Raw genomic sequence first — 13,277 nt, 5'->3', positions numbered from 1 at the left:
AGTTTTCCACTTTGCCACAGTCCATTTTAAATGAGCCTTGGCCCAGAGAAAATGCCTGAGCTTCTGGATCATGTTTAGATATGGCTTCTTTTTTGGCCTATCGAGTTTTAGATGGCAACGCCGAATGGCACGGTGTATTGTGTTCACCGACAATGTTTTCTGGAAGTATTCCTGAGCCCATGTTGCGATTTCAATTACAGTAGCATTCCTGTATGTGATGCTGTGCCGTCTGAGGGCCCGAAGATTATGGGCATCCAGTATGGTTTTCCGGCCTTGACCCTTACGAACAGAGATTGTTCCAGATTCTCAATCTTTGGATGATATTATGTACTGTAGATGATGATGACTCCAAACTCTTTCAATTTTTTCTCTGAGAAACTCCTTTCTGATATTGCTCCACTATTTTTCGCCGCAGCATTGGGGGAATTGGTGATCCCCTGCCCATCTTGACTTCTGAGAGAGACTTTAAAAAAAGGGGGGGATAGACTCCTATAGGTATTGCCACTTAGTGAGGGTTCCTGAAAAATAACAGGAGAAGTAGGTCCCTCCAAATTACACCTGGTTTGGTGACCGTTGACAGACAACAAAATGTACTACAGAAAACTGGAGACGCAGAGGTTCTCCTAAGAAAGTTAACTGGGGGCACCAAGGTATAGGTGAAAAATGGTTAAACTTAAAAAATTATATACACACACATGGAAGACTCAGGGTGCGACACATCACTGATAAAATACAATTCATAAAAACAAGCAACAATGGGATATGAGCAACAACCCGGGTTGAGAGCAGGTACACGCTGATGGGATTGTAATAGAAAGTAGAAGAGAGGCAAGGCAGTCTTGCTCAAAAACATGAAAAATTGCAGTCCCAGCAGCAGGCGTGGTACTCAAAGCAGCAGTATATAGACCGGTAATTTCATCATGGGGGGGGGCATGTCCAGGTATGTTTGAGACACAAGAAGGTTAGACAAAGTAGATCAGTAATCAGGGCGTTTGGGTGGCCAAAGTGTATCCCTGTGCCTGCAGGCCTGGAAAATTAGCAGTGCTGTAAGGGGATAAGTCAATCAGGGCTTGCAGGTTAAGTTGCTCCGTTTACTTGGGCAGGATGAACGATACCAGGCATAGATGGCTCAAACAGCAGACACAGTACCTCATTAAGCAGTGGCAGACAAAAGGTTTCACATGCCGGCTAGTAGAGATCCCAGTGGATGACAGTGGACCTGCGGTGCATGCAGCCCGGCCTTGCGTCCCCGCCGTTCCTCCTTCGCTCATCCGAGCTTGCTTGGGAGTAGGCGGGCTTGCAGTTTGCGGCCCAACGTCACGCCGGACGTGGGTGGCGGCTTGACGCTGGATACGGCCGTAGGGCGCATGGTCATCAGTCATCAATATCACATTGGAAGTATCCAAATGACGTGATGCTGATGCATTACACCAGCCTATCCCTGGTTTCCACAGAGCTGAAGGGGGTGTCCTGCAGAATCCTTTATAGAAGTAATTAGTGGCACCTGCTATACTTCAAGACAAAAATACCCTATAATATTGCATTTTGGCCACTAGATGCCCTCGCTTGGGAAATACAGTTCACCCCCTTTGAAGTCATTCAGATTTCCCGGGGAAGACCCATCTGATAAGTAATATATCAGTCCTCTCTGGGAATACATCAAATAGTTAATAATCAAGAATTAAAAACAATACAGGATACTGTGATTGGGGATCAGTATTGATAGTTGATCCAAACAAATTGACATAATGACAGCAAGTTAAAAGGTTAGGTCTATACTAAAATTAAAATTAAATACTATGACCACAAAACACATCTGGCCAAGCCAAGTACTTCTAAGGAGGTGAGGGTCCTTCATTTATGGAGGTTACTGGATATCAAGAAACAAAAGAAGAAGGCGCAGGTTATCCATCAAAGGGATGGGTCATCTTGACAATTTATTGTGGGCAGCGAGAGAGGTAAAAACACGCTGCTAAGTAGAGAGTTGGAGAGGAAATTAAAGGGAGATAAGTCAGGATGAAAAAGTAGAGGAATGAGCAAGTAGATAAGTAGGGAAGGGACGCCCCTAAGAGAAATTACCCCCTTTTTCTCTTAGGGGCGTCCCTTCCCTACGTATCTACTTGTTCATTCCTCTACTTTTTCATCCTGACTGATCTCCCTTTAATTTCCTCTCCAAACCTCTACTTAGCAGCGCGTTTTTACCTCTCTCGCTGCCCACAATAAATTGTCAAGATGACCCATCCCTTTGATGGATAAAATGCGCCTTCTTTTCTTTCTTGATGATATCCAGTAACCTCCATAAATGAAGGACCCTCACCTCCTTAGAAGTACTTGGCTTGGCCAGATGGGTTTTGTAGTCATAGTATTTATTTTAATATAGACCTAACCTTTAACTTACTGTCATTATGTCTATTTGTCTGGATCAACTATCAATACTGATCCCCAATCACAGTATCCGGTTTAATTTTTTAAATTCTTGATTATTACCTATTTGGTGTATTCCCAGGGAGGACAGATATATTACTTATCAGATGGGTCTTTCCCGGGAAATCTGAATGACTTCAAAGGGGCTCTGAGGAAGAGGCGTATGCCTCGAAACGCGTCAGCCGTCATCCAAATAGGACAATGGACAATCGTATGGACTACTACTGATACTCAAGTTCTTGAGTTCGATATGATTGATCTTCACCTGTGTTTGTGAGTAGCCATTTTTATGTTTCAACAATGAAGCCAATATTGAGGATAATGTGCTAGGTCGGTGCACCCTTGTGTTTTTTTATTTACAGTACTGTTGGACTGCCCAAGTCTATTTAGGGCAGCAAGACCGTAGCCTTCCGAGACGCCATTTGTAAAGTCCCGTGGGAAGAGCAGTCGGGGAGCCTTGTTGTCTGAGCGCAGGAGAAAGGTGGTTCATTCACCTTATTTTGTTTGGTAAATTGTGAGTGGCTGTGGTCACACTAAAGCCTTAACATATCATACAGGTTTAATGTTCCTGTATCGTTTGTGATGATGCTGAGGCTTTGGGTGGAGAAGGAGAGCACTGCAGCTGGCTGGAGCAAGTATGTATCAGGCTATTTGCCCCAGAAAGGGTGGACTTTTACATTGCTGGAGTTGGGCTGCCTCACATCACTTGCCGTTTATGGTCAAATCTTTGACTAGGTTAGTAATATATTGGGACTTTTCAGGCCCTACATAGATGCATTCTACATACACACTATAGCTTATTAAAAGGCACAATTGAGATTGAGGAAAAGGACCTCCAAGGTGGTTTTCTCTGAAATACTGCCTGTACCTCGAGCCACACAGGAGAGGCAGAAGGAGCTTAGGGAACTTAACAAGTGGCTGAGGAACTAGTGTAGGAAGGAGGGGTTTGGGTTCCTGGAGAACTGGGCTGACTTCTGTCGGCTACCGGCTCTTTAGTAAGGATGGGCTGCACCTTAATGGGGACGGTACAGCTCTTTTGGGGAGAAAGATGGCCACCAAGTTGGAGGGGCTTTTAAACTAGGAGACGGGGGGGAGGGCTCAGAAGTAGAGTCAGTTAGGAGGGAGCAAAGGACTGAAGGCAGTTGTAGGGTCAGCAGCGACAGTAGGTCCACAATGTCAATCGGTAGGTCTGTGCGGGAGAACCTCAGACCAAACAGGAATAAACATAACCAATCACGTTTAACTTCCGTAAAACTAAGAGGGGTATATGCCAATGCCAGGAGCCTCGCTAATAAAATGGATGAGTTGGAAATGTTAGTTCATGAGGAGGACATAAACCTTGTGGGATTAGCGGAGACTTGGTTCGACCCCTCACATGACTGGCTGGCAAATATCCAAGGGTATTCGGTGTACCGGAAGGACAGGGTAGGAAAAAGAGGGGGAGGGGTATGTCTCTACGTCAAGAACAATGTAAGGGTGATAGAGAGGAGTGACATTACGGAAGGGATGAGTATGGAGTTAGAATCCGTGTGGGTAGAACTCCTTAGGGAAGGAGTAAAGGGAAAAGTAATTGTGGGGGTTTGCTATAGGCCACCTAAACAAGGGGAGGAGGTAGAGCTGGAATTTTTAGCACTTTTGGGTAAAGTGGCAAAGCTAGGATCAGTCATCATATTGGGGGACTTCAATTATCCCGACATTGACTGGGGAGAGGGGATTACACACTCACATAAGGCCCGTCTATTCACGGAAACCTTACAGGATAATTACATGTCACAGGTGGTGGATTCTCCTACTAGAGAAAACGCAATCCTGGATCTATTGATCACTAATGACCCAGACATAATCTCGGAGGTAGGAGTCCAGGACAACCTGGGCTCTAGCGATCACAGGATGATCACATTTAGTGTAAATAACAATAGAAGAGGCAAGTGGGGAACAAAGGAACCCTTAACTTCAGAAGGGCAGACTTTCCAAAATTGTACTCATTGATGGAAAGGGTAAACTGGGACCAAACCTTGGGATCACTGACCACAGAGGAAAAAATGGGAATGCTTTAGGAACATATTAAGCAAAGGCATCTTGCAGTGCATTCCTATGGGAAATAAATTTAGAAGAGACAAGGCCAAATCTGGCTGGCTAAACCGTAGCGTTAAAAATCTTATTAGGGGAAAAAAATTGGCCTTCAGGAAATATAAATCAGAAGGCACAGTATTGGCTTTCGACCAATACAAGGAGGCAAATAAGAAGTGTAAACACGAAATCAAGATGGCTAAAATAGACTTTGAGAGACAAATAGCGGAGGATAGTAAAAAAAAAACCACAAAGAAATTCTTTAAGTATATCAACAGCAAAAAAACTAGGGCAGAGCATATTGCACACATAATTAGCGATGATGGGGGGATGGTTACAGAGGACACTGAAAAAGCAACTTTGCTGAATGCTTTTTTCTCGTCAGTATTTACACAGGAAAAGGAGGGGTACACTGACCATGACTGTTTGGTTAGTAGTAATACACAGGACTTGCCACTAAGGCTAACAGAGGGTGAAATCGGGGAAAGGCTGGATAAACTTAACACAAACAAAATCACCAGGCCCGGATGGCGTACATCCGAGAGTACTCAAGGAACTCAGTAAGGTTATATCCAGACCACTGTTCCTGATCTTTGCGGACAGTATTAGGACAGGAGATGTACCAGGAGATTGGAGGAAAGCCAACGTGATTCCGATATTCAAAAAGGGTCAGAGGCATGTCCCGGGAAATTATAGGCCTGTCAGTTTGACATCGATAGTATGTAAACTTCTGGAGGGGATGATAAGGGACTAGATCGTAGAGTTTGCTAAAGACAACAGCATCATCAGTAATAACCAGCACGGGTTTACAAATGAGCGTTCTTGTCAAACCAATCTATTAGCATTCTACGAGGAGGTGAGCTGTGAGCTAAATAGGGGCAGACCAGTGTATGTGGTGTACCTAGATTTCGCTAAGGCGTTTGATACAGTTCCCCATAAGCGCTTAATTTATAAAATAAGGTCTGCAGGTATCGACAGCAGGGATTGCTTTTGGATACGGAACTGGCTAAAAGGGCATGTCCAAAGGGTGGTAATAAACAGCGCATACTCAGACTGGTCTGAGGTAGTAAGCGGGGTCCCCCAAGGCTCAGTCCTGGGACCAACCTTGTTCAATTTATTCATAAACAGCATTGAGGTCAGGGTCAGTAGTTCAATAGCAGTTTTTGCAGATGACACAAAATTGGGCAGGGCAATAACTGCACAGCATGAAGCAGATATCCTACAGGATGACCTGGACAAAATAACGGAGTGGGCAACGACTTGGCAAATGAGGTTTAACGTAGAGAAGTGTAAGGTTTTGCACTTGGGGACTAGAAACATAAAAGCACAATACACGTTAGGAGGGGAACCCTTGGGGGAATCAAAAATGGAGAAAGATCTGGGAGTCTTGGTTGATGATAGACTAGGCAACAGCATGCAATGTCAAGCGGCAGCTGCCAAAGCTAGCAGAATATTAGCATGCATAAAGAAAGGGATGTATTCCAGAGATAAGACTATAATCCTTCCACTTTATAAAACTCTGGTCCGACCGCATCTGGAGTATTCTGTCCAGTTCTGGTCGCCAGTCCTCAGAAGGGATGTGTTGGAGCTGGAGAAAGTCCAGAGAAGGGCAACTAAACTAATTAGGGGATTGGAGGACCTTGATTATGAAGAGCGTCTGCAATCGCTTGATTTATTCTCCCTGGAGAAGAGACGCCTGAGGGGGGACATGATAGCAATTTTTAAATATCTCAATGGGGATCTCAGCTTAGAAAAAAAGCTGTTCAGTCGAAGGGATTGCATGAGGACTCGGGGGCATACAATGCGATTAGAGGAGAAGCGTTTTAACCTCAGGCAACGTGGGGGGTTCTTTACTGTTAGGGCTACAAGATTGTGGAATTCTCTACCACAAGAGGTGGTTTCTGCGGGTAGTATGGTGGCTTTCAAAAGACTATTGGACGTGCATCTCAAGGATCAGAACATTCAGGGGTATGTGAGATGATTACAGCCACACACACCTACACAGATTGAAATGGATGGACTATTGTCTTTATTCAACCTCACCTAATATGTAACTATGTAACAATTTTCATTAAGCTATAGTGTGTATGTGGAACACATCTATGTAGAGCCTTTAAAGTGCCAGTATATTACTAGCCTATTCAAAAACATTTCACTTTCTCTTTAGAAAACCTGCACTGCAAGGATCAATACAGGTTTACAGCACAGCATTGCACATTGTCTGGAAGGCAGAACAGGTTGGGACTCGCAGGAGGAGAAAATCCAGTCTGCTATCTGTCATCTTCAGTCTGCCGGAGGAGAGTTTGGATGTCTGCTGGGCAGAAAGCAGTGATTGGGGCTGCAGTGTTGTGTTGTCTGCTTACTCTGCCTACCTGTACTGAACCTCCCACTGTCCCGATGCAGCCAGCCAGCCTGACAGGAACCTGTGCCATGGAGAATGTTTGTCCTTTCTGGCAAGGGGCGGGGAAGCCTGCAGTAGGTATGGGCACATTCTCGGCTCTGCTTTTGGACAGGCTTTAGCGACACAGGAGCTGAGATAAAAATGCTCAAGTGTTTTGGTGCCCACTCCCACACTCCGTCCAGCACAACTGCCCCTCTGGGCCCCCCCCCCCTTGTACGGACCCTGGGATAGAGAATCCTGCCCATTGTGTTATTGTATTCTGACAGCGGAGACGCTTCCAATGACCGAATACACTGAACCGCTGCGACACAGATCAAACAAAAGTATGCCCAACAAACCCATTCGAGAGAAGTCGATCAGTACAGTGACTTCTCACAAAACGGGAACAGCCATTGATTGATTGAAATTTGGCTGGTCCTTGCTGAACCAGGCGAATTTTGATCCATCTATGGCCAGCTTAAGTCCACACATTGATAACTGAGGAATTTCCAATGCGTGCCAGTTTTTCATGTATGTGGAGATATGGCACAGATCTGATGTGACAATCACACTGGGAGGGAGATCTAGTACTGGGAGGTGGAGGGATTCCAAAACACTGTAGTGTAGCACCTCTCAAGAAACTGAAGATTCTCTACGGTAATAAATAAGTACAGCAGATGGAGAATCCTAGTGTAGCATTTTAAAAACGCATTTATTCACACAATTGGCAACCTACAAGTTGATGTAGCGCTAGCAGGCATATAAATGTAGAAATGTAATTGAGGGTCACCTTTTGGAGATGGACCTTTGCAGAACAGGATGATCTTCCTTGGGAGGGATTGCAGCACCTGTGACTTTAACACAAAGGACACCCCACAGGAGGCAGCAGACGAAGTGCAGAAATAGGTGAATGAAAAGAAAGCTATGTAAATAGCAACTCAGAGTACAGGGTTAACAGACTTATAACATGTGGGTCTTCTGCTTCACGTGGGTTCAATTGTCCATTAGTCGTCCAGATGTAGGACAGCTGAGTGGGGGTTCAGCTGTCACTGGAGCCTATGGATGTGGATGATGGCCCAGGAGGGGGTTCCTCCAGAGCTCCCATCCACCGGCTCTAGTGACAGCTGAATCCCGCTTGGCTCACCTACATCCGGACCATTAATAGACGAATCGGACCCTACATCCGGACCATTAATAGACGAATCGGAACCACATGTTCTAAGGCTTTTAACACTATTCTTCTGTGAGCTGCTATTTACATGGCTTGCTTTTTATTCACCTATTGCTACACTTCAACTGCTGCCCATGGTGGCGTCTCCTCTACCCTCTACATTACAGTCACAGATGCTGCAAACCCCCTCTAGGAAGCCCATCCTATTCTGTGAAGGCCCATCTCCATCAGGCGACCCTAATTGACATTTGTACATGTGTATGCCTGATATCACTAAATCGTCTTGGGAGTTGCCAATTGTCATGTGAAAAAAATGTATTTTTAGACTGCTACACTCAGATGCGCCCTCTGCTGTCCTTACCTAGTGCCAATTTTTCATGCCTTGGGTGTGCATGGTGGACAGTCCTGGAATGTGAAAATCCATCCAAGCCAGAACCTGATCTGCATCTCCTTGAGTTGCAAGACCTCTGGCTCCTCCCTGATGAATGATGTAAGCCGCTACCAGGGGGGTGGTCTACTTAAACCAGGTTGAGATGACCTAGAAGTCAAGAGGTCCAATATTGAAGGGATAACCGCATTGCTTGTAGTTCCAGAATGTTGATTGGGAGACAAGATCCTCCTATGATCAAGACCCTTGCACCAAGAGAGTGTCCTGGTCACTTCCCCAGGCCAACAGAAATACACACTCACTGGACACGATTAGGTACACCTTACTAGGACCAGGTTGGACCCCCTTTTGTCTTCAGAATTGCCTTATTCTTCATGGCATAGATTCAAAAAGGTGTTGAAAACATTCCTGAGAGATATTGGTCGATTTTGAAATGATAGCATCATCCAGTTGCTGCATATTTGTCGGCAGCACATCCATGATGCTAATCTCCAGTTCCACTATATACCAAAGGTGCTCTATTTGATTGAGATCTGGTGACTGAAGGCCGTTGGGAGTACAATTAACTCATTATCAGTTCAAGAAACCATTTTGCGATGATTTGAGCTTTTTGACATGGTGGATTATCCTACTGGAAGGAGCCATCAGAAGAAGGGTACACTGTAGTCATAAAGTGATGGACATGGTCAGCAACAATACTCAGGTTGGTCGTGGCATGCTCAATTAGTACTAAGGAGTCCAAAGTGTGGCAAGAAAATATCTCCCACACTATTACATCACCACCACAGGCCTGACCTGTTGATGCAAGGCAGGATGTTTCCATGCTTTCATGTTCTTTACACCAAATTCTGACCCTACCATCTGAATGTCAGCTGAAAATAAGTCTCATCAGACCAAGCAACATTTTTCCTATCTCCTATTGTCCAATTTTGGGGAGAATTTTGTGCGAATTGTAGCCTCAGTTTCCTGTTCTTAGCTTACAGGAGTGGCACCCAGTGTGGTCTTCTGCTTTAATGTTCGGGGCAAAAAAAAAGGGGGGGGGGGGAGTGGGTGGGGTTAAAACTTTTTTTTTTTTTTTAAATACTTTATTTTCTAATGTCCACTCACCTAAAGGCAGCATCATGAACCAATTTAGCAGAATTACTTCACCCACGGTTCATTAATATACAAGAAATAAACCTTGCAATAACAAAACTATGCACTGAAAATAGAGACACCCCCTCTAAAATGTATTTATTCTTTCTTCAAATGTTTGAAAACTAAAGCATATATAAAAAAGTCATCTTACAAGCAATATTCCCTTTTGTGGCTTTTATGTCAGCACAACACTAAGAACCACAATCCCAATAGTGACATCTAGAGGTATTGACAGTGTACTACTCTGCTTAAAAATTACCATCAGCAAAGACAAAGCAAAAAGCAACTTACTTAGCTACTCACCCAGTTTTCCCAGGAACAACAAAGTTGAGCATATATACTTTGATAGGAACATTAAAAGTTGCAAAAATAACTCACGGCATGTGAAGATTTGAGAACACAAAAGCTTCTGGCTCAGATTCTTCAGTCTCTGAATTAAGTTTCTTCCCAGCAGATTTCCCAATTGAGTTTCTGAGCTTCCGTGCAAGTTTCTTGGGAGTATTTGTTATAGAGGATTCCTCCATGCAGCAGCTATATACTTCCAGTTTTAACTGAAAGTCTGGTCTTGCTTCCATGCTGTAAACACAATTAAACATCTGTTACACATCACTGTGAAAACACATGTCCACTTCACATTAAAGAACATCAACAGCTGAGATAGATTAATCAATGTTTCCTTATTATGTGCATTTTATAGAAGTGAGACACAACAAAAAAGATACTACATACAAAAAGGAGAACATTTACTGTAAAATTGTGTATGGATAAGCATTTTGTAGCTATTTAGTAGTTTACTATGTATATTCATTTACAGAACTATGGATGTGCATTCAGATAAATGAAGTTTAACCCTTTGGTTGCCATAGTTTAAAAAAGCAATTCGTTTAAAAAACAGGGGCTTTTTAAATTTGTTTGGATTTCAATTTTTCTTTTTAAACTAATTTTTAAAGTGCTTCTAAAGGAAACTTGCATTGATATGGCACAGAGTTGGTTCCTTACATTTCGTTTGGCGATCGCCCGCTGATGGTCTCCCCTCCTCCTTACGAAAGCCCCCCATAGCAGGCACGCTTCTGAGCAGGACTGTGTGGGTCCATAGACACACACACACAGTGTGACTCGGCCAGAACCCCCCCCTGTGAGAGCAGCAAGATGGTAAAGAAGAGCTGCAGCCAAGCATAGTGCTGGATCGATAAGAGGAAAGGAGGAAGCATGCTGCATTTGCCTGATGCAGCATCTGTCGCCCGCCATCTCTGCAGTAAGAACTGAGCGATCAAACACTGCTGATCGCTCAGTTCCCCACCCCCAATGTTCACTGGAGCACGGGGGGTTAGCTCAGACTCTCAGCAAAACCTGTGTGAAACCAAATACATACTTGTATATGGGATCAAATAACCCTGTATGCTTTGTTCCAAAAACAAATGTATAAACGTATATACTTTTCATACTTATAAAAACACACAGCCAATATTGCAACAAATATATTGTGTAAAAAAAAAACAAGTGTGTGAACCAAACAAGTCTCTTTCAATGTCTTAAAACCATTATAAATTATGTCTATTTTTCAAAACACAAAATATAGATTATTCCAAAAACAATTTCCTTCTCTGATCCACTTCTGCTTTATAAGGTCTCATAAGTAGTGCAGTAGAAAAAAAATATAACACGGTACCAGAGAGTGTAATATCATTGAAACATTGAAGCAGAAAAACACATTGCACCCCCATAGCTCTGTGCTCTACTTTATAGAGCGCAATCACAGATGTCCACCTGCCGCTGCCTGCACTGGCTTTTCTCCCAGCCTGACATCTGAAACTAATGCCTCTACCAGTGCTTCATTGCAACCAAAAAACAGGATGGAACAGCTACTGAGTGCCCCAACCCCTCCAAAACAATTTGTCCCAAGAAAGACCCTAATAAAACGTGTTGGGCACGCACTGGCTGTTCAATTTTGTTTTCAGTGAAAAACAGAATCAGACCTTTCTCAAAACAGAGGTCATTCATTTTTGAAGAGTCACCCCTTAGAGCACTGGTGTGGGCAACACTACAATTTCGTTTTTTTTTTTGAGGGGTGATATTCATATTATGGTGTATTGGGGGGGGGGAGGGGAGACAGAATATATTTTTAAGACCTTGGAAGAGACTTGTATGGTTCACACACATTTATGTATTACACATTATTTGCTGCAATATTGACTGAGTTTTGAAACAAATATGTTCATTCCGTGTAACAAAGAATAAACATTTGATAATGTCCATATTTGTATTTGGTTTCAAATAGGTTGCTCCTAAAGCTGGCATTTAAGCACAATCAAAAACATAAAAATAAGCACAAACGATAAAAAATAAATAAATAAATAAATAAAAACTTAGTATGATGGGTCCCTTGTGCGTATTCTTTTAGGAGAAATCCTACTCTGTCCAACTACCCCCTCCCCCAGCAAGGGTTAACTAAAGGGCTGTCAGGAGCCCTTATCAAGACAGCCTAATTAGGCCTATCTTTTCCTGCCAGATCCGCCATTCATAAAGTCGTACTACAGCTACTATGAATGACACAAGATCTATGAATGGATGGGAAGCCGTCAATCATCTGTCCTTCCCCTATTCATAGATCCTGTGTCATTCATAGAAGCTGTTGCAAGGCTTCAATGAATTGCGGAACTGGCAGGAAAGGGCAGGTTAAAGACTAACTCTCTTGATAAGAGCTCCCGACAGCCCATTTGTTTTATTAGCCCCCGCTGCCACTAAAGATTACCCTGGTTGGGGTAGAAAAGAGGAAGATTTCTCCTAAAAGAGAAATAATGGACACATACTAACCAAGTTATGTCCTCTGTGCTGATTTTTAGGTTTTAAATTTTAGCTTTTACACTTAGGCTGTCATGATTATATCACTGTGTCAGATATTACATCACTTATATTTTGTCACTATTAGGCGCATAGAAAAAAATAGGCTCATTTACAAAGGTGGCTCCAGTTTGCTGCAGATTTTTCTGTTTAGGTGCTAAAATGTAAGAAAGGTACTTACAATACAATTAAATTCTCAAAACATATGTCCGTCATGGTTTTGTCCACGATGACCATGTCTGTGTCAAATATTTCATGGTCCAGTTTTAGCATACAAAAAACTGCATAGCGTTGTGTTTCTGCAGAGAAAGAAAAGAATATTTAATGCTCACAGGGATCTGCATGGCCACATGCATACAAGCTATAAGATGGGATTTAAATTAGGCATCATGCTGACAAACAGCAGGGAAACACTCTTTTAGGCCTAGGGATTATCCAGAGGCGCCACTGTTCATTGTTACACCTTTAACATATTCAAGTTAATTAAATTCCTTTGACAAACCTCAACCATTTTTGGTATAGGATGAAAGAATTCTCTGAGTCATCACAACTTATATTATATATGTGGCAGAAACATAAACAAACTTTGCATGCAGCAAATTGAGCAACTTCAGTGATTCATTTTTACTTAAAAAAAACTTAAACTTGTTTTATGGTTAATTTAACAATCATCTATTCATTACCTAGTGCATTTATTTCTAGCCTACTTTTTTTATTTTTTTTAACAATCTTTAAATTTTGTAAATTTACTGCGTGAAGATCCTCATATTTACTTCCTTGAATTATGTGGCTTGTGACACCTGTGTGCATATTTTTTTTCACTGACAGGACCAACCAATCTGGTAGAGAAAAGCTTCAGGCTAGAT

General features: G+C 42.8%; 1 protein-coding gene across 1 annotated transcript in view; it reads right to left on the bottom strand.

Moving 5' to 3' along the window:
• RTKN2 (rhotekin 2) overlaps positions 1 to 13,277 on the bottom strand; it is a gene marked incomplete at its 5' end in the record, with an annotated part of 154,299 nt that overhangs the window by 64,519 nt on the left and 76,503 nt on the right. The window contains 2 exons of the mRNA XM_082268252.1: positions 9,949 to 10,146; positions 12,593 to 12,710. Of these exons, the coding sequence (XP_082124378.1) occupies positions 9,949 to 10,146; positions 12,593 to 12,710 (316 nt within the window). The remainder of the gene's footprint in view (positions 1 to 9,948; positions 10,147 to 12,592; positions 12,711 to 13,277) is intronic.

This window comes from Pelophylax lessonae, assembly GCF_965119305.1.
Source record: "Pelophylax lessonae genome assembly, chromosome: 9".
Taxonomy (NCBI): Eukaryota; Metazoa; Chordata; class Amphibia; order Anura; family Ranidae; genus Pelophylax; species Pelophylax lessonae.
This window is presented reverse-complemented; position numbering and strand designations above follow the sequence as displayed.